Source organism: Aspergillus candidus, assembly GCF_002847045.1.
Source record: "Aspergillus candidus strain CBS 102.13 unplaced genomic scaffold BDW47scaffold_10, whole genome shotgun sequence".
Classification (NCBI taxonomy): Eukaryota; Fungi; Ascomycota; class Eurotiomycetes; order Eurotiales; family Aspergillaceae; genus Aspergillus; species Aspergillus candidus.
Window position 1 is genome coordinate 378,954 of NW_020194015.1, and position 20,485 is coordinate 399,438.

At 52.0% G+C, this 20,485-nt stretch overlaps 6 protein-coding genes across 6 annotated transcripts; 4 read left to right on the forward strand and 2 right to left on the reverse strand.

The window, feature by feature from the left end:
- Window positions 1–710: 710 nt before the first annotated feature.
- Window positions 711–5,808, forward strand: BDW47DRAFT_102184 (uncharacterized protein). The gene is made up of 7 exons (XM_024811810.1): window positions 711–1,018; window positions 1,144–2,693; window positions 2,768–4,032; window positions 4,084–4,209; window positions 4,268–4,470; window positions 4,525–4,820; window positions 4,874–5,808. Exons 2-7 carry the CDS (start codon window positions 1,220–1,222, stop codon window positions 5,638–5,640), a joined length of 4,131 nt encoding a protein of 1,376 aa, XP_024674076.1. The 5' UTR covers window positions 711–1,018; window positions 1,144–1,219; the 3' UTR covers window positions 5,641–5,808.
- Window positions 5,809–6,153: 345 nt separating this feature from the next.
- Window positions 6,154–7,225, reverse strand: BDW47DRAFT_102185 (BTB/POZ domain-containing protein). Its single transcript, XM_024811811.1, has 3 exons — window positions 7,069–7,225; window positions 6,892–7,018; window positions 6,154–6,832 (listed from the first exon to the last, which is right to left on the reverse strand). Exons 1-3 carry the CDS (start codon window positions 7,158–7,160, stop codon window positions 6,278–6,280), a joined length of 774 nt encoding a protein of 257 aa, XP_024674077.1. The 5' UTR covers window positions 7,161–7,225; the 3' UTR covers window positions 6,154–6,277.
- A 601-nt stretch (window positions 7,226–7,826) lies between these two features.
- Window positions 7,827–8,939, forward strand: BDW47DRAFT_130488 (ribonuclease H-like domain-containing protein; the record flags this gene model as incomplete). Its single annotated transcript, XM_024817117.1, has 2 exons — window positions 7,827–8,659; window positions 8,823–8,939. The coding sequence occupies exons 1-2, from the start codon at window positions 7,928–7,930 to the stop codon at window positions 8,937–8,939; spliced, it is 849 nt and encodes a 282-aa protein (XP_024674078.1). The 5' UTR covers window positions 7,827–7,927.
- Window positions 8,940–11,976: 3,037 nt separating this feature from the next.
- Window positions 11,977–13,617, forward strand: BDW47DRAFT_130491 (uncharacterized protein; the record flags this gene model as incomplete). Its single annotated transcript, XM_024817118.1, has 3 exons — window positions 11,977–12,322; window positions 12,369–13,033; window positions 13,095–13,617. 3 exons carry the CDS (start codon window positions 11,977–11,979, stop codon window positions 13,515–13,517), a joined length of 1,434 nt encoding a protein of 477 aa, XP_024674079.1. The 3' UTR covers window positions 13,518–13,617.
- A 404-nt stretch (window positions 13,618–14,021) lies between these two features.
- On the forward strand, window positions 14,022–15,477 carry trr1 (thioredoxin-disulfide reductase TRR1). The gene is made up of 3 exons (XM_024819298.1): window positions 14,022–14,192; window positions 14,276–15,175; window positions 15,237–15,477. Exons 1-3 carry the CDS (start codon window positions 14,171–14,173, stop codon window positions 15,359–15,361), a joined length of 1,047 nt encoding a protein of 348 aa, XP_024674080.1. The 5' UTR covers window positions 14,022–14,170; the 3' UTR covers window positions 15,362–15,477.
- Window positions 15,478–15,962: 485 nt separating this feature from the next.
- aof2 (putative lysine-specific histone demethylase Aof2) lies at window positions 15,963–19,921 on the reverse strand. Its single transcript, XM_024819299.1, has one exon. The coding sequence runs from the start codon at window positions 19,625–19,627 to the stop codon at window positions 16,097–16,099; it is 3,531 nt and encodes a 1,176-aa protein (XP_024674081.1). The 5' UTR covers window positions 19,628–19,921; the 3' UTR covers window positions 15,963–16,096.
- Window positions 19,922–20,485: the final 564 nt, after the last annotated feature.

Below are 20,485 nucleotides of genomic sequence, written 5' to 3' on the forward strand. Positions count from 1 at the left end.
GGTCCCCTCGTACTCTCGTCTTATAAGGTGGTGTCAAACAACCACCCTCCGGCTGGAACGAGGATGGGAACTTCCTCCGCCACGCTGTGTTGGATAGATTTGGTCTTCATGGATGAATTCTTGGTCTTTCTATAAATAGCCCCGAGGGGTAATTGAGAAAGCGATCAATTCCTGTGCTGGGTGATCACGCCTTGATCGACTGCGCTGGTTCGACTTCCCCCAGGACGGTGGATCGTCCACTGTAACAACCATGCGATGGGATAGATATCTAGCACAGACTGGCGATAAGAGATCCATCCGTAAAGTATGACAAGAAGACTCATGTTCCATGTATCATGCAGAGTCAGTCAGTTGGTACCTGAACTAGACCCAATGGACAACGGTCCGATTCAACGGGTGCAGCGTGGACACCGTAGAGGATGCAGTCAAAGTAATTGTCTAATGATTATGAAGTACTCCATAGTGTACCTTGCTTATTATTTACCTTCGATCTAATTCCTAAAAGAAAAGGAAGGAATCAAAAAGCGGTGGTGCCTGGAGGGAATAGACTGATGCAGCCCCGCAGGAAGTTTAGAGGAGAGACAGAACAGACAGAGCGAAGAAGAGGGCTGGGCCAACCCGACATCCACTCCAGCCACCGACTTAATCTCAACAACGCATCTGGTTATAATCTTGTCGGCCTCACCGTCATCAGTTTTCTTCTTTCTTCCCTCATCTCTTCGTATCAATTCTCCCTTGAATTATTGATTTTTGTTTCTTCCCCACTTCGTCTTCCATTGTTCGATCTAGGCTGGTTAGATCGCATTCCACTGTATATCCACCGATCTAATCTACTAGCTCTTATCGAATACATCTATACCCGAGGGGACTTTTACATACATACGGACATACGTTCGATCGCATCCACCAAGATCGCATCGTTCCTGTCTGCTGACGCGCAATTTTCTCACCCTGCGGCGACTATGCATGTCTAGTCATTGTTGTTCGTCCTAAACTTGACATCGCCATAGTGAACCAGGTGAGTTTGCGGGTGCTCTTTCTTTCGCGTACCATGGCACCGAGCGCATGGTTTCATCAGTTTTAATAACTTTTTGGAATGGATTTCTATATGGGGAAATGTCAATTAATCAAAAATCTAACCAGACATCGCAATAGACACGGGTTCGCAGCGCATTATACCGCTCTATACCCCACCGACGGGAACTAAGTAGTGGGAACGATGACGGCAGACACCAGTCGCACACCGATGGACGAGGACTCCATCTTTTCCGAACCATTGCGATCCAACGGCATACCACGAGCGTCGCACAGGCGCCAACCGTCGCATGCGATGAAAACCACCAGACCCGACTATGAAGATGAGGAGGAACCACCCTCCAGAAACCCAGAAGTCCAGCGCACCCGTCCAAAGTCACATCAGAACAGAACCGCCTCTGGACACAATCAATCCGTGCGATCCTTTGCCGAGAGGGCGAAAGACATCCCGCCCCAAGGGAAGAAGAATTGGATGGAGAAGCCACTCCCGCCAGAGCCGTCTCCGATGGATGAGAACGATGACCCGCGAGCCGATGGGACCCCTGCCGGGGAGGACGAAACCACTCGTAATAGTCAACGGTCGACTATGAGTCGGTCAAACACTGTTCGCTCCACGTCAGACCAGCAATCTAACTGGGCTTCGGATCGTTCGCCCCTTCAAAAATTGGAGGTGACTCTGACCGGTATCAGCAAGGAGGAAAAGAGAGCCAGGGTCTTGGAAGCGGAGATGAAGCTGAAGGAACGGATGGCTCGCCAACGCGAGGGCGGCAGTAACACGTTGTCGCCGGTGCTACCTGCACAAGGTGCTGTGTCCCGGAAAGATTCGACATCAACAACGTCCCATCAACGGTCTACGCAAGACGCACAACATTCGGGTCATCAACGGGACGCTTCCGTAACGGTACCGAACACAGGTCGACCGGATCGAAGCAGAGTACCGTCCGTTCAGCACACTTCGGCACGTTCCGCCGAGGTGCCCCAGCATTCAGGTGATTGGCAGCAGCCACCTGCGCCTGTCATGAAAAGAGGCGATGTCCCCAGACGGGCGGTCTCTGTAAGCCACAAACCAGAGGGGCATGGTATGAGACCTTCACCAAACCAACCGATTCCCCGGGACAACCAGTACCCCCGAACGAGACCTGTTTCGCAGCTTCCGCCGTCCTCCGGCTCTGGGACGGTGGCTTCAGATCAAACACAGCCGCCACGCATGGATCCTGCGACCCAGCAACGGGCGGTTGATTCCACTCGATCCGTCAGGAGAAAGGACATCCCTCCACCTGCCATGTTCGCCCAGGCAACGGGAAAGAATGCTCAGTTGAAAGAACCAGCACAAACGCCTAGCGTTTTCTCGGCCAACGAAAATTTTAATCGGGACATGTCCGCTAATGTACCAGCTGCTTCAAGTACTGAGGCGGAGGTTACCTCCCAACCAAAGCCGAAGAAACAGACCGTTTCGTTCAATGTCCCTCCACCAACACCACCTCCTCTTTCTGAATGGAAGAACGCCCCGGTAGCCAGGCTGGGAGCCGTTGAATTCGATTTTCAGTCCTTTGACGCCGAAAAGAGTAAGGCCTGGTGGGAGGGCGGAACCAGCAACCGCAGACGGAGTAGGGCTTTGCCGACGGATTATCAGAACCCTCCCGCCCAGAAATTACCAGGTAAGCGATCGCCGTAGGGGATAGAAAGTGGTCTACTCTATAACTATCGATGCTGACATCTACATCGTTAACAGGCAACAAGCGCTTTCACCCATCATTATTCCTGAAGTGCGGGCCTTTACTCCGCTATGCTGGATTGAAGCGGGTGCGGATCGATGCACCCAATGGGCCATTCAACAAGGAGACATGGAGGGGGAGTGTGTTGATTGTGACCAAAGATTCGCGCTCCACGTATTTGCCCGCGCCGACCTTGAGGGTATTTTCCCAACCCGTGGACCTTCTCCCCCCGCCTCCCGTGGAACTCCAGGGTGGAAGCGGCCACCTTGCCCCGGAATATGTCGATCCGACTGCGGGTCTCATGAAATTGGGTCGCGATGGACGACCACTATACGTCAAGCCGGTGGAGCATACAGAGGAAGCGGTGGATCTGTCATTCATCGAAAACGACGATGGCATCTACGAAATGTCCGCTAGCATTATTGACTATGACAGCAATGGCTCCAAACAACCAATCCCGGCCAACCGAGTCCATCCTGTGGACGGGGAGAGCGCAGGGGCGTATAAGGAGCTTCCAGGTGTTCGCCTGTACGCGGACCCAGGAAGAGACGTCACCTTCTGGAAGTTCAACATTGAGATCGAGCTGGGTCAGACGCAACAACGAGTGGCTTATCGCTTGAACCAAGGACCGGCAATCGGGTTCTGGGTGCCCGCCAGAGGCCACTCAATGAATATCATGTACCATTCCTCCAATGGCCTCAGGCCCCACGCTGACAGCGATCGATTCTGCGGTCCTGATCCCCTCTGGCGAGACGTGCTCAATGAGCACCAGACGCGTCCATTCCACGTGATGATCGGTGGAGGGGACCAGATCTTCAACGATCGGGTGACTATGGAATCGCCGCACTTCCAGGAATGGGTCAAGATCAAGGATTCCCATGACAAATACGACGCGCCTTTCAACCTAGATCTCCGCGCGGAACTGGAGACCTCATTCCTGGAGCACTATTCGGCGTGGTTCTCCCAGGGCCTGTTTTCCCTGGTGAACTCGCAGATTCCCATGGTCAATATATGGAATGATCATGAAATTCTCGAGGGCTTTGGGTCTTACTCGGATGATTTCATGAGCACCCCCGTGATCTCCGGGTTGGGTAACGTTGCATACAAGTATTATTTGCTGTTCCAGCACCACAGCGTGCCTGAGGAGACCGAAGCGGACGAGCCGAGCTGGCTGCTTGGGCCTCATCCGGGCCCGTACATCAACCAACGCAGCCGCAATTTGTTCATGTCTCTGGGTGACGGCGTGACGTTCCTCGGCCTAGATTGCAGAACGGAGCGGATGGTAAGAGATGTGCCTGCTTATGTCGAAGAACTTTTGGCTGACTGCGAACAGACCGACGAGATTTTGAGCGAGCAAACGTGCGACCTGATCTGGGATCGATGCCACCGCGAGATTGTGCGAGGGGAAACCAAACACTTGATCGTGTCGCTTGCTATTCCACTTGCCTACCCCCGAGTGGTAAGTCACTGCAAATTCGAGCAAACCCGGCGCTTAACCCTTTCTAACCTCTCCCCAGGCTATGGTCAAGAACATTCTCAACAGCCGAAAATCACTCGGTAAGGCGGGAGTGTTTGGCGGTCTCGTAAGCAAGACCGGCGGCAAGGTGGAAATATTCGACGACCACTGGACAGCGAAGCACCACAAAGCAGAGCGCACATACTTGATCGAAGATCTCCAGGACCTTGCCGCAGAGAAATCCGTCCGGGTAACCATTCTAAGGTAAGGGACGCGCGAGAAAGCGTTGCAGTAAGCCACCGCTAATGCCTCCTCTAGTGGAGATGTACATCTGGCAGCAATTGGGCAATTCTACTCGAATCCCAAGCTTAACGTCCCCAAAGACCGCGATTATAGATACATGCCGAATATCATCTCGTCGGCGATCGCGGACATACCCGAAACCGAGATGGTCTCCGACACGCTCAACAAGCGCAACCGCGTGCATCACCTGGACACCAACACGGACGAAGATATGATTCCGATCTTCACCCACGATGTCAACAATAAGCAGCGGAATAACAAGCGGCTGCTGCCGCGGCGTAACTGGTGCTCCATCCGGGAATACCAACCTGGTAAGCAAATATTTGGATTCTTCTTCTCATGCTCCATTCTAACCACCAAGCAGGCACCACCCCACCCGGCACACCAGATGAACCCGAATCGCCACTGCCCACCGAGGAGCCCCAACCGACAAAGTTAGGGCGGACCCTATCCCTAACACGCGGGGATCGACCCAAGGCAGGCGAAGGCGGACTGCTCCGACGGCTCTCCCTTCGAGGCCGCCAGGCTCCCAAAGAATTTACCCTCGGAAACGAACCCAACCGCCGGACAATGAGCATGGACGGGCCCTTCCCACCGCCGGAGTCAGGCGAGAGCTACTTCCCGCACGGCGCCGAGCCACGACCAGGACCCTTCCACCGCCGCCCGACAAGTCTCAGTCTCAAGTCTACCAAAAAGACAGGCGACGACGGGGTAGGCAGTTTTGTCAACCTCGAAGGTGGGCTAGCGATTACGCTGAACCTTGAGCTCAACCCGCGGGACCCGTCGGGCATCACAACGCCCTACAGACTGCTGGTGCCGATGCTGCGGTACGATGCAGGCGAATATGACCCGCCTGCGGCACCTGTCGCCAAGGGGTGGAAGAAGTGGTTGCGAGTCCGCCGAAACAAGTCTGATCGACACTACATGGAGGATACGGAGGCTGAGGAGGGTTTCACTGACGACGATGAGGATGGAGGCGATCGGGACCCGCCTTCTGATGAAGACGATGTGATGTCAGGCGCTGTGCCCCCGGAGACGCTGGTGCCTTTGAGCCATGAGGGGCCGGAGTATGAAGGGCGCGAACACGTTCCCAGGCGCAAGAGCAAGAAGTGGTTTGGGCGGAAGGGGTGATCGATGCGTTGTTTTTATGAATTATGATTGGTGATGACGATGATGATGGTGATGACATTTATGATCTTACTGGAATGGATAGATTAGATACCCTTGGACCGACTGGACTGATCATGGTGATTTGATTGATTGATATTGATAGGCCTGTATTCAAGAATGATGGGCTTGGATTTCCCCGAAAAATTCTCGTCAATCTCTTGTAACTATCTGATCTGCTTTGGCATCAACTCTACGTAATTACTGGGCAGATGAAAGCCAGATAAGCGCATGCGACTCAGCGAGTGAGTATACTGCTGATTCTTTTTTTTTTTTCTTCCCCCCCTTTTTTTTCTTTGGGCGATGGGTGGGTGAAACTCTTAAGTTGTAGGGATGATGTAGGGTGGTCAATGAAGCATGCACTCTCAATGACCACCGCTACGCCAAAACGTTGATCATCGTTTGGTATCAGGCTTTGACCTGACTGACATCTCCAACATTTACGGCTGCAGCTCAAGATCATATGTTAGTCGTGAATAGAAAGAAATTTTCTTAAGATAGTCCAGCTCCCTAGTCTTATCAATTCACAACATTCTGCACCTCACTTTCATACAGTGTCCAAACTCTGCCTCACAACTAGTGTACTTTGTGACCACATATTTCAAGTATTATTCTTGACGTGGCGACTCCAAGTGGCACGGTATCCACATAAGGGACAGTATGCAACAGTCGTGGAACACACTACGCTCCAATCTTCGCTACAGTCAGGACAGCGGTATGTTGTCCTGCCGGATTGATAATCTCGTTTCTGTACAAGGTCGGCCGCAAAGTCGAGCGTTTCCCTCAAGACCCGTTTGAAGTCGTCATTCCCCAGTAACTTGTCGATATGTTCCAAGCATGTATCAACAAGAAGGTCTCGAAGTCCTCTGTCTGACGCGACTGTAGTTGAATAGGCTCTTTCGATGGCAACGGGAAAGTCGTCCATTTCCCAGCAGTTCTTGAGAGCAACTGCAAATTTCTCCTTCGCTTGCTCTTTGAGCTTCGGGATGTCGTACTTGTCCCCGGTTTGATAGACGTTGACATTGAACAGCATTGGAGACGTTCGGCCCCGATCGCTACCACTGCTATCGTAATTGAATCCATACAGGAAGTGGATCATTGCTTCCACTGCCCTCGGATCGTCCTCTTCGAGTCGTATAGCATTGTCTGTTACTTCCTGGAAGGGCATGGTAAGCTGCAGGTACCCTTTCTTATGGAAGTTTAACTTCGACCTACTTTCCAATTGTGCTTGAAAAGATTAGAGAAATACCCCGATTGTCCACAGACGATCAGTTTGTGTACTTCAAATCTCTGGTCGCTGGTGACAATTGTCAAGTCCGAAAATGTCGATGTGTGAAAGTACCTGGGCAGATGAGGACTATTCGAAGGCAGCTTCGGACAGATCTGACCTACCTCTGGATACTAGCGGTCAGGTCACCTTCTTTTCCCTCGGTTTCCAAGGTCTCAGCCTTGAACTTGACGGCCACAGGCTCGTCGTTGCCCATGTTGGCGCGGTGAAAAAATCTACTAGACTATGAGACGCCTTTGATCCAGACCTGGGTGATTGATTTATATCTAATAACGGAAGGCGGGGTACTATGTAGGCGACTACGGAAGTGGTGAGTCTGCCTTGCCTGGAAGATTGGTTAATGTTAACCATGCAACCCTCCCATCTCTTGTATCCAATCGTGTCTGACCATATGGGGATGCATATGTACTGCTGCGGCACTTGGAACTTAGATGGTAACGAGGCCCGACAGCCTATCAACGTTTACAGACATTAGCGCGCAAGGACGGCGGGATGCCTCCGACATCCTGTATGATTAAGCTACGAACCAAACAGCGTCACGCTTACCAGTCAAGGCTCAACGAATAAAGCAAAAGTCCTTTGAGAAGCTAGGGGGTTAACAGGGAAAAGCCTGACGTGGCAGTGGAAGAAGCCTGGCATCGCACCGCGGGCGCAAAACTTCACCTACGCAAGCCATTCCAAGACACGGCCTGCTACTAAGCGCTGGATAGTGATCGACAAGTGATGAACATGGGTCCATTGATTACGAGCGCAAGAGAGGCGGGGTCCTACTTCCTTGCAGCAGGGGTCAGGGTATTAGGCATGTTGGGATTTTTGTACTTTTGCGGAGGCAGTAGTTGGTTTAATCGCCCTGGCTATTAAAGCGCAATACCTGGCTGATGTGTGTTCTCAATGGAGGCCCTGGGCTTGACAAATAATTTGCGAGAGATCATATCAAGTTAACAACTATCTGCTACTTCCATAATGTCCTCGGATTCCGTCGTGCCAACCAAGTTTGTGGACTCTTTGTCCACTCTACAAGAGCTGCTCGACTCCCTCAAGGTGATCCCTGATTCATCACCTCCGCTTTTCATTGATCTAGAGGGGGTAAACCTAGGTCGCAATGGCTCTATCTCCATCTTGTCTCTCTACGCTGTGCACAAAGGAACAATCTACCTCGTTGATGTGCACACGCTGGAGGAAGCCGCGTTCTCCAGTCCTCAGCCCGGCCAAGATACGTCCTTACGAGCCATTCTGGAATCACCAAGCATAAAGAAGGTCTTATTTGACGTCCGTAATGATTCGGATGCACTGTTCAGCCACTACAATATCTCTCTCGCTGGAGTGCAAGACCTACAGCTGATGGAGCTCGCCACGAGAATAGGATCAAAGAAGTACATCGCAGGCTTAGCCAAGTGCATCGAGAGGCACAGCCCTATGTCGGGCCTCACAAAGGCGGAATGGAAAAGACGAAAGGACGAAGTCAGCAAGTTATTCGATCCTCGCAAGGGCGGTAGCTACAGCGTTTTCAACGAGCGTCCCATGGCACCGGAGGTTAGAGATTACTGCGCTGCAGATGTCGCCCATCTTCCTGGTCTATACAATTACTACCAGAGAATCATGACCCCGGCCTGGAGAGCCAGAGTGCAAAACGCAACGAACGATCGCATCAGGCTCTCACGTGAACCTGAATACGATGGGCAGGCAAGTACCAAAGTCTTGGGGCCATGGGCTGAAGATGCTATTGCCAACGAACGGTTCGGCGTGTATCCTCATTGGGAAGACAATAATTTGTGGGAGGACGAGCTACTATATGATGAGCTTAACTTTCCGAACCACGGGCGATATCTCTGATGTGTAGAAATATTATCAATATCAGTTGGTCTACCATGATTTCCCTCATGACTATTACATAGCAGCAGCTTTTTCTGTGGAGTTACTTGCCTCGGACATGGGAAAATATCTGGAGGTGCAAGAACTTAAGTACAAGACATAAATGCTTCTTCAAGGCAGTAACAAAAACACAGGGTTTTACTCAATGTATGAACAGGCCTTTCTCTGAGCTTGCAGCACTTTTCTCACGAAAGGAGCCTTTGCTAAGGCATTTGCCTGGATATCCCAGATCTCCTTGCCCAACTCAACTAATCTAGGGCCAAACTCCTTCAGCAGAGCCTCAGCATCGAGTGCGTTCTCGAGAAGCGTCTTGTGGTACATATCATCCGTTCCTAATGTTGCCATCTTCCACACTTCTTTCCATCTGTTGATTGCCATGGCTGCCTCCTCGCAATCGGCTCTGATATTGGTCGCGAGCATGTAGAAGGAAGACCGTTTGGCGTGGCTTTTCGTAGGCTTATAAAGCCGCACCGAAGCAAATTTCTCAAATGTGTGTAGCAGTTGCACGGTGTCTGGAGCCTCGGCTTTATGGAGGAGAACAATCATAGTCCCCCCCGGCTTGATATGCTCGAGCCCAAGTGCCAGTTGCACAAGAGTCAATCTACGTGCTTCCCTATTCTCTCGATAGGCGGCCCTTTCGTGATGTCTAAGCACCTGGCCATCGCATAGAGCAAGGTTAAATCTCTGCTTTGACTTGAATTGGCTCGGTAGGAAGTTTCCAGCATCCGGATGATCGTATGGGATATCTGTTAGCCCCATATCGGCAGCTAACATTGTGATGTCAAGAAACTTCAGTGTCACATTGTGATTCCTTGGTAGAAGCACAATATGTCCACCATTGGATTTCGGTAAGCTGAATCCCAAAACTCGGGCTCTCGGGTTGATGCGCAAAGCTGTCGCAAGGAAGCCACCCGGAGCCATGCACATGTCAAGGATAGAGTGTTTTCGCGGATCTGGGCTTTCGATTTGGAAGACGCCAGTAAGCTGGTGCATATCGTCACCGATGTTTTCCATCATTCTGTAAAAGATCTTGCTTGTCTTGTCGTCGGCGTAATCAGCAACTCGGCGCTGTTGTGCAAAGAACTGATCGCCTCTTGGATTATTCCACCCCTGGTTTTGCCAATCAGTTAAGGATAACCGAGAGACATTGGATAGGTACTAACGATTTGCCGGAGCTCAGATAATCGCCGAAATTCTGGAGCTTCGTTACCTAGATACTCTGATATGACTCTGGCAGGTCTCTGGGGCCTGCGATCACAAAGGCTCGTCGCATCCCCATCCAATGCTCCGTGAAGCATTAGTTCAGATGTGCTGTCAACACCCATCGTGGAACCATGTGTTTGAGTTTCTTGGAGTTCCGTAGTGGAAGACATCTGTGTAGTAACCAAATCAAGAAGACGAGCTTATCCGTGAAAGAAAAGAGGGCCGACTTTGTACAGTCTACTCTGGCAAAACAGCTGGGCATGATCAGGAATGTATGGATTATTTATCTAGCCATCCATAGCAATACGCGTTGACATGGCAGTGCAGCCATGGACATGGAAGCGGCTACCTAGTTCCAATCAACAACTAGGGTCACCCACCATGGCGATCACGAATGTCCTGTGTGATGCCTATTGAGGTTTGTTGGAGGAGCATCAGACAGGAAGACAATCCAACAGAACTGACTAACCAATTGCTGAAATGCGACGTCTTTCAGTGAGGGCCACCCCCTACCGTCACCCCCTACCGGTACACATACAACGGAGGTGGCGACTCCTTATCTCTGAGGTGGCCTTCCACGTGTTACCATGTTTCTGAGCCATAGATAAACCGATTTCTGAAAGTCAGAGCTTTGCGAGGTCGCCTGCCTGATGGCACAGGAGTGGAAATCCACGGGATCTGCATATGGGATAGGTTCATGCAGGGCATACGACCCCTCCTTTCTTGCATCCAATAATCTCAAGCCACACGGGAACGTATTTGTGTAAACGCCGCACTCCAATAGCCCCGGGGAAGAAATGAACCTTTCCTAAACAGTCTATCCGATAATATGAGCATGCATGGCGGGGTGCGTGGGAGAAGACTGCCTGATTGATCGGCCTTGGCTGGGTTGATATGGATTACTGGTGATAGGACATGAGTCTCTTGATGCGTATTCTGGCAGGGACGGCCAACTAAGCCTTGCATGTGTAGTAAGGTGTGATTATGGCTGGTTCGTAGCTCAGTCATGCAGGATGCCGGAGTCCTCCCACTGTGCTTGCGCGCCAATGTCCGTAAATGCTGATAGGCTGTTGGACTTCGTCGCCATCTAGGCTCTAAGCACCGCAGTGGCATAGATGCACCTGCAATGCCAGCAAACGACGCCTCTGGAGTTTTCATTGAGAAGGTACTTGGCTCAATATAATTTAGTAGTTCAAATTCATGTTGGGGCACGACTTGAATCTCACCAACACGTAAGGGTGCTCTTCTCCGTGGCACGCACTTCCCTGGGCTACATTGTTATAAAGCGTTACTTTCCTCTGTCTTCATTCATCCTTTGGCACCAGCATTCCTCTTGAGGGTTTCAGGATAGGAAAAATGGGTAAGCAAAAATGGTCCGAAAAGAAGCTCAGGAGCGCCATAAAGGCCTCTATCTATGATCGCCATTTACAAAACAAGCCGGTCGACAGGGAATGGATACAAGCAAAGTACCTGAGGAAAGCCCCAAAGCACGCTGAATTCATCACAAGATTCATAATAAGGTGAGGGCCCCATTACCTATCACTTATTTCCCAATCGCTGAAGGGATATAAGCTATTCAAACCAACTCAAATTCAAGACTGGGAAGAATGGGCTTGGAGGTCTTACCTTGGCCCATGACTCGAGCTCTTCTTCGCCAGCCTCGAGCTCGTCAAACCAGTCAACTTTTCAAACACAAGAGGAATACATTCCCCCGACAGCTAGGGTGACTAGGTCCCAAGCGGGATGCCCTTCAATAGGATCATCAGTCTCTACTGCGCAGTTCAGTTCCATTGCAGTTCACCGTGCTAGTGATGACTTGGACGGAGATGTCACAAGTCCAGACGTAGCAGCAGTAGCCAGTGACGTTGACCAAATTAACAGTGTCCGTTTGCAAGGTACAAGTTCTGTCCTAGTCTCCGAGTGAATGTTCCCTAATTATGATAGATTTCAAGGACCATCTTGTCGGAAATCTTCTTGGGCCTTCGGAAGAGGCTCAGCCTGGCCCATCCCTAGAGGTACAGTGGCAGTTTTTGTCCATTGATGATGATGAAGAGGAAGAGACCAGGGGTACTTTACCCACAGAGAATGCTGTTTTGGTCTCTCCCTTACTTGAGAGCCGCGGATACCGGCTACCATCTCAGTATGCGCTGCTCGGGAAGACTGCCATTGCGGGGGACGCATTACCGGATCATAGGATTATGCTGAATACAAACATACCGTTCTCGGCCTTTGTCTGTGGCGTGCAGGGTAGTGGCAAATCGCACACCACTGCTTGCATGATCGGTATGGCTCTTCCCCAGATGAGAAGCCTCAGTCTAATATGTTACAGAGAACTGCTCGATGACAATGCCGTCGTTGGGGATCCTTCAAAAGTCCGTTTCGACTCTTGTCCTTCAGTTTGATGAGTACAGCTCAACAATGAGCTCGCAGCCCAGCGAGGCAGCTTTCCTTGCGAGAGTCATGCCTCAGTATGCACAAGAGCAGCCAGTCCCATTGCGTGTGCTAGTTTCTCCAACAAACCTCCACAACCTCCAAAGGATGTACTCGCAGATACCCAGCGTCGAGGTTCGACCGTTCAAGATTCAGCCCAAGCACCTCAACATAAGTATGATGCTTTCGCTTATGTCTGTCTCTCAGGGTAATGAAATGCCCTTATACATGCAACAAGTAACCCGAGTCCTTCGAGACATGGCCATGGAGAGCGGGGGTTACTTTGATTATTATGATTTTCGGGCCCGCCTACATGCCCTCAATCTCAGTCGTGCCCAGACACCTTTTCTGCACCAAAGGCTAGATCTACTTGACTCGTATCTTGATCTTACCGGAAAGACCTCAGGCGACTATTTTGTTGACGGCGGTGTCACCATCCTGGACTTGTCTTGCCCTTTCGTCGACCAGAGCACGGCGTGCGTTCTCTTCCGTATCACCATTGAGCTGTTTCTCCACTCCCATGCGTCGCGAGGGAAGATGATCGTCGCTGACGAGGCACATAAAGTATATTTCTATCTGATTACAGTGTAACTTGATTCATTGTCCGCTAACATCGGGTTTGCAGTACATGACCGATACGCCAGCCGCGAAGGTGCTTACCGAGACTTTCCTGACCATAATCCGACAACGACGACATCTGGGAGTCCGTACCATCATCTCCACCCAGGAGCCAACCATCTCCCCTCGGTTGATCGACCTCTGCTCAGTGACGATCATTCACCGATTCACAAGCCCCGAATGGTACAGGACGATTGAACGGCATGTCCCGATGAATCGTCAAAATAGCGGGCAGCACAGCGAGTCGACTCCTGATGGGTTCCATCAAATTGTTGGCCTACGAACCGGGGAAGCTATCGTGTTCGCTCCCTCCGCGCAACTCGTAGGGGAGAACGGCGCAGTCATAGATACCAAGCATCATGCCTTCAAGATGAGGATGAGGAAGAGAGTTACGTGGGACGGTGGGAAAACAATTGTTTGCATTCGCTAGAAGTAATAGAGACGGTAGTAGCGTGCCATGAGTTGAAGAAAAGCCATTTGAGTCCAGCCTCAGAGTCCAGCCTCAGAGAGGCAACGAAGAAGTGATAACCAGAGGAAATGATCTTATGAGATTGATCGATAATCAAGACGGTCTGGACTCTTATGTAATCCACACGTGACATCCGATTTCTAAGAACGACGCTGGGATTTCTTGGGTTTCTCTGCTGGGAATACCTTCAGACGCCCCCGTCGCTTGTGATTTGCCCGGAGAATTCTCGTCCTCAATCTCTAGTCTTGTATCTATCTGTTTTGGCATCGACATTATTCAGAATCCGGTTCGGCTTGACGTGACTACCCTATCTTAGCTAATCCGCCGCCATCCAGCCCTTTTTTTTGCTCCACCCGCCCATTCCACCCCTCTTCGCTCCCCTCTTAATTACGCCCCCCAGCTGCTCTCCCTTCTCTTTCTTCTTTCCCCCCGGTTTCATTGCAAACACCGTCAAGCTGTTTTCCTCCGCCTTTCGTCGCTTTCCCTTCTCCTCCCTTCGCTCCTCCTTTGGATTGACCGCCGCTGCCGCGTCGTCCCTGCACAAGAACTCCCCCCCGCCTACCTCGGCTCTTTCAAACAACCTCACGACGCCGTTGCGCGTCAATTCTGCCAGAATGGTTCACAGCAAAGTCGTTAGTAAGTGCTGTCTTGATTTATCTTGTGGAAGTAACGCAAGTTCGCGAAATGGAGCGAGAGAAAACTAACCCGTACCCCTCCAGTCATCGGTTCCGGCCCCGCCGCCCACACCGCCGCCATCTACCTGTCGCGAGCGGAGCTGAAGCCCGTCATGTACGAAGGCATGCTGGCGAACGGCACCGCCGCCGGTGGCCAGCTGACCACCACCACCGACATTGAGAACTTCCCCGGTTTCCCCAACGGCATCGGTGGCGCGGAGTTGATGGACGAGATGCGCAAGCAGTCCGCCCGGTTCGGCACCGAGATCATCACCGAGACCATCTCCAAGGTGGACCTGTCGCAGCGACCCTTCAAGCTGTGGACGGAGTGGAACGACGGCCCGGACAACGAGCCCGCCCACACCGCCGACGCCGTCATCATCGCCACGGGCGCCAACGCCCGTCGCCTGGACCTCCCCGGCGAGCAGAAGTACTGGCAGAACGGCATCAGCGCCTGCGCTGTCTGCGACGGCGCCGTGCCCATCTTCCGCAACAAGCCCCTGTACGTGATCGGTGGTGGCGACTCCGCCGCTGAGGAGGCCATGTTCCTCGCCAAGTACGGCAGCAGCGTCACTGTCCTGGTCCGTCGCGACGCCCTCCGCGCCAGCAAGACCATGGCCAAGCGCCTCCTCGAGCACCCCAAGGTGAACGTCCGGTGGAACACCGTGTGCGTCGAGGTGCTCGGCGAGGACAAGCCCCGCGGCCTGATGACCCACCTGCGCGTCAAGGACACCGTCACCGGCAAGGAGGAGACCGTCGACGCCAACGGCCTCTTCTACGCCGTCGGTCACGACCCCGCCACCGCTCTGTTCAAGGGCCAGGTCGACCTCGACGACGAGGACTACATCCTCACCAAGCCCGGTACCAGCATGACCAGCCTCGAGGGTGTGTTTGCCGCTGGTGACGTTCAGGATAAGCGTTATCGCCAGGCCATCACTAGTGCCGGTATGTTCCCCCCCCTCTCCCCCTCTCTATATCATATAGAAAATAATACTCACAACAACAGGAACCGGCTGCATCGCCGCCCTGGAAGCCGAAAAGTTCATCTCCGAGATCGAGGCCGAGGCACCCGCCACTTCCACCGAGAAGCCCGACACCGCCGTGGAATACAAGACCAACCCGTTGCTGTGAACTCCATTATACTCCTCTCCTCCCTCACTCCTCCAGACATGACATGACATGACTTCCTCTGTTTTTTATTCCTGAATAGATATCTAGATTATGACGTCTCTCTGAGTCTCTAGACAAAACAGTTTTTGATCTTCATTTCATACCACATCATGTCCGGACTTTTCTTCCCACCCTCAACTTTATCTTTTGAACTTGGTCTTTGTTTTTGTTTTTTGTTTTTATTTTTTTTTTCTAGAAATGGTTGTATAGACTCAGCGATGTTACGTTTTTTTCCTCTCGTTCCTTGGTCTTTTGTGTTTTACCTATTCTTGGGTGCTGTTTGTTTACTAAGAAGTTTACAAAGAAGAAGAGAAGAGACGAAAGAAAAGAGGTATTTCCGCGTTTGATAGAATAGATACATGCATACATACGATACATACATAGAATTGAACAAGCAATCCTCGAGGATTGACTGGTTTATTCTTTTTTTTTTTTTTTTAAACCGTAACGTCTACTTACCTATCTACCGATGTAAGTATAGTAGACTAGAATCAAGTGCCTATGTATGTGTCAGGATCGTAGCTTGAAAAAATATTCTGTTTGAATCTATCAAATTGTTTGGCTTGATTTACTCCTAGTGAGATACTAGACATGATATTGAGAGGTAGGGGTATAATAGCGAGTAGCCAGGGAGGGGGAGAAGCCGAGGCTGAATATGTAGAATATTTAACAAGCAAGCAAGCAAGCATGTTTGATTCACTGCTTTAATGACTGATCGCTATTGAAGCTGGGTGGGAGATTCGGAGTGATTATAGGGTTAGGTTGCGTCGCGTTTGTTGATCGTATGCCATTCGTATGTCCATCCTCATTAGCAGCAGCAGCAGCAGCAGCAGTAGGTGCAGTAGTATTGGTGAAATCTGCGGCGGAAGATTCTGTGCTCGAGATAGGATTGTTGGTACTCTCGTGTCCGACTAAATAGGCAGATGAGGCGGAAGAGGGTGCGGCGAGTGCTACTGCTGCAGGAGGAAGGCGAGGGGCAACAACATCCGAGACACTCGCACTCGTTCCGGAAGGTCTGCTATCAGCCGACACCCCGCCAGACATCCACATCTCAAACGGATGCTCCCTACACCACCGCTCCTTCAGCTTCCGCTCCTTCTTCTCCCACTCAGCAAGCGATCGTCTCCAACGATCACAGATCTCCGCATTCATTTGTCGATTGACATCGGTCTGCTTGATATACGGCCGTTTCTCCTCCCCAGGTGCCTGGCGCCACATGAGACCCAAGGCGGCGCGGATTTCGTCCCGGGCAGCTCGTGCGGCAGGGTCCCCCGTTTCAGCGCGGCGCAATTCGTCGCACTGCGCCCGACATTTGCCCCAGTAGTCCTTTTGGTACAGCAGGAACGGGTTCAAGCCCGTGCGGGCGGGTCGTGGCATGGGAGGTCCGATATCCGCGTGGACGGCGGCTAACATGGCTTTATCGTAGGCTTGACGGCGGGCGTCTTCGGGAGATAGTGGTACTGTTGTTGGGTCTCCTGGATCGGAGGACGAGGGTGGTTCCTTTCGCTTTTGGCCGGTTGCTGCGGGGGTTGAGGTGCTCGAGTCGAAGGACTTGCCTTTCTCGGGGACGAGAGGATGAGGGATCTCAATAGGCCCCAGGACAGAGTCTATCACCTCGGATGCGGCTCGCAGACCCGAGAGGTAGGCCCCGTGAACGGTGGCTGGGTGCGTGCCGCAGGTGGCCTCGCCTGCAAAGTGCAGGTTGCCGAGCCGGGCTGCCATCAGATCGTAGTCTCCAGGGAGCGCGTGTGCTGCTACGTAGGAGTAGCTGCCGCGCGTGAACCTGTCTGTGCCCCAGCGCGTAACAATAGTCTCGAGCGGATCGGGAACAGCCGTGTCCTTGAAGACATTTCGGAGTTGGCTGGTCACTTCGGCAACGAGCTCTGCGTCTGGCGTGCACTCCGCCTGGAGGGCGGCATCTCCGGCCATAAGAGCGATCAGGACCGGAAGTCCGGTGGTCTTCATGCAGTTCCAGAAGAGATAGAAAAGGCCACGGTTAGCAGAGTAGTCTTCTTGGACCATACTATCCCGGGTCTTCGGTTCGCGAAGAAGACCAAACATGTCGCGTTCTGTGTCCCAGAAGGGCTGATCAAATACCAGAATCACCTTGTTCAAAACCCCAAAGCCAAGGCGATTGATGGCTGCACGCTTCCAGTCGGGTAGCGGGGGAGAGAACTGAATCGATTGGCTTTTCAACACGCCCAACGAACCGGTGAAGACTACTCTGTCGGCCTCAAACACCTCGCCATCTTCACAATGGACTACCGCCCTCTGAGTCGCCCTGTCTGCAGGGTCATAGGAGATATTGGTTACAATCCTGTTCGTCCGTACATCGAGCTTGTTCGGCAGCGACCACAAGCCATAAGGGAGCTGCTGATATCCACCGACGACCTGTGAGTGCTCGCCCTCGAACTCATTTCCCATGTCCTGATCCCAACCCGAGAGACTTAGCTTGTCGATATTCACCGCATTCGCGTATTCGAGATTGGCAAAGTGCCAGTTGAGCAGACGCATGTCTTTGGGGGCAAGGGGAAGCATGCGCCTGTACTGTTTCACGCCCTCATCCATCACAGCTCCCAGGGTTGGGTGTTTCGATGCTCGAGCAACAGGGTCCAGATTGAGCGAGTCAATGGGGGATATCCCGCTATTCAAGTTCCACCCCATCGCTTGGCAGGCCAGCGCAGCTGGCTGTTCCTCGGTGGGACCGAGATCGGCCACTGGGACGCCGGGTGCTTTTATGCCGGCGGTTTTATGGCCCACTCCTCGACGCACCCGTTTCGCAGGAAGCAATGACTCGATGGTCCCAGCTGCCCTGGCTTCTTCGTATTGCCTTACGGTCAGACCGTCACTGGCCACCACGTCGCGACCGGAATCAACGAAATCCCGATCACCCTCCGCGGTCGACACGACGACAGACTTGTGTCGGTAAAACCCGGAGCGATCCAAAACATCATTGTAAAGCCTTTCATCCATCGCATCCCGGACTTCGTCTACTGGCGATCCGTCTATATCGTAGATAGTCGAAATGTCTCGCAACAAATGGTACGGAAGAGCCAACTGGCCCCGAATGATCGCGTCTAACGGATTCCCATGGTCGAACCCTACTATAATATGCGCCCCCATCTCGGCCTTGGGGACCATACCAGGTGGCATTCCAGACGGTCGGAGGCTTCGTAGAGGGTGTGAGTAGATACGACCTCCGATCCTGCGTCTTCCCTCCACAAGTACCACACGTGGTGACACGCAAGAATCCCGATACTGATGGAACAGGCCCTCTAGTTGTCGTGCACATCCCAGCCCCGCCATCCCGGCACCGACTACCACGATGACCGGGCCTTCCTTGCGCCGGCCTTTCTTGGGCGTCGCTAGGGACGCGGGGATCTCGACACAGCCAAAGTTGATATATCCATTTCGCGCGAGCCATTCATACGCAAAAGCGGCCAGGTTCATCCAGCGATAGTCTTTAGCACACCCCATGGCTTCTTCCTTAGTCACACTGACCATCGGATTACGGGTCCAGAGTCGAAGGATCCCGTTTCGGATATTGAGGTACACGGTGACATGGAGATGACACAGATAATCTTGCAACGCTTCCTGTTCTTTCTTATGAAGGGCGTAGGGGTCCAGTCGAGAGGCATACGCTGCCGCAACACACTGCTGCGCATAGACCCCGGTGGGAAGTCTAGATGGAATGGATGACTTTGGACGGTACCTCGGAGAGCCGGATACAAAATCAGTAGGGTTAGAACTTGCTCGGAAGTCGGGCGAAGAGAAATGATTAGCAAGGACGGATGGCGGCATCGACGGTTTCGACTCCGAGAAAGACGTCATCGACGCCGTCGTGGCCGATTCATCGGGAGTACCATCGTGGGACGCATGGCTCGTATTATGCGACATAGCATCGACCCCATTCACGCTACTCCTTGTACCGCGAGAGTCAACAGAACCCGATGTCAAATCCCCGTTCGATGCATGACGAAAATGTATTGAACTCGACGGCAAGAGGCTAGGCGGGCCTTTTAGGTGAATCTTAGGATCTCTCTCGGACGGATAGAATTGCTGAGTGACTTGGGGCAGGAGACCCTGATGGTATGGAAGTAAAGGACGGAGTCCGCTTCCATTGGCGTGGTTGCTTGCTTGGGCCCTTCCGTTGCCGTCGGCTCTTCCCAACTCATGCAGATGCCCATTGAGACCCTGGGTCCCGATTGTGGTGGTACTGGCCTCCATACCTATTAGGAAGGAGGGGGGAATTCCCAGCTAGGAAGGGGCGATGCAGATGCAGGTCCTCGCAGGGTGTGTGTGATATATTAAGAATCCACCCCAACCGGCACAGAAACGTATGAGATAGTAACTACTCTCTTCGCACAGAGAGCCCGTCCATAGCACGCGAATACAATATGGTCAAATCCGAATCTTTTGTTCCATAGTGGGTGGGCCCACTTCTTATGGCTGCGCTGCGCTGCGGTGGCGTCAGGAAAAGGCTCGGGAAAAAGGCAGCATCATATCATGACAGATACTAAAAACAACGTCAGATATTGACCATACAAATCATTTCAAGAAGACGAGTAAACAGGAAAGCAGACAATGACGCTAGGATATAGAAGGATGGGGGCGCAGTTCCACTCACTAAAAGCATGTATGTTCGCATAGATGCAGCAGGCCGAGATCTTTCGAATCCACCCCTCAAAAGCAAGCAAATAACAGCGTGGGAGTAGTATAGCCCAAACAGATACCAAGAGAAACGATCATATAACAATAAAGTTACCTTTGTACTGATCGTGACGATGAAGGTCGCTGAGAAAGGAAGAGAGCGGATTGGGTGAGTCTGCAAAACTGCACGGGAGGCCTCGGGCAACTTTCCAGGCGTACATTTCAGTCCGAACATTCTCCGCCTCCCTTTCCTTCTTTCACAACACGCAAATATACACTCTCTCGGTCGCTTCATCTTTTCATCTGGGAACTGTTTAATCACCAGAGAACATGAACATATTAACACAATGCCAGGCTCACAGATCAACTATGTTACGAATACTCTGTGACATATGCCCACTTTCTGTGATGACGGATGCGCAGACTCGACAGTTC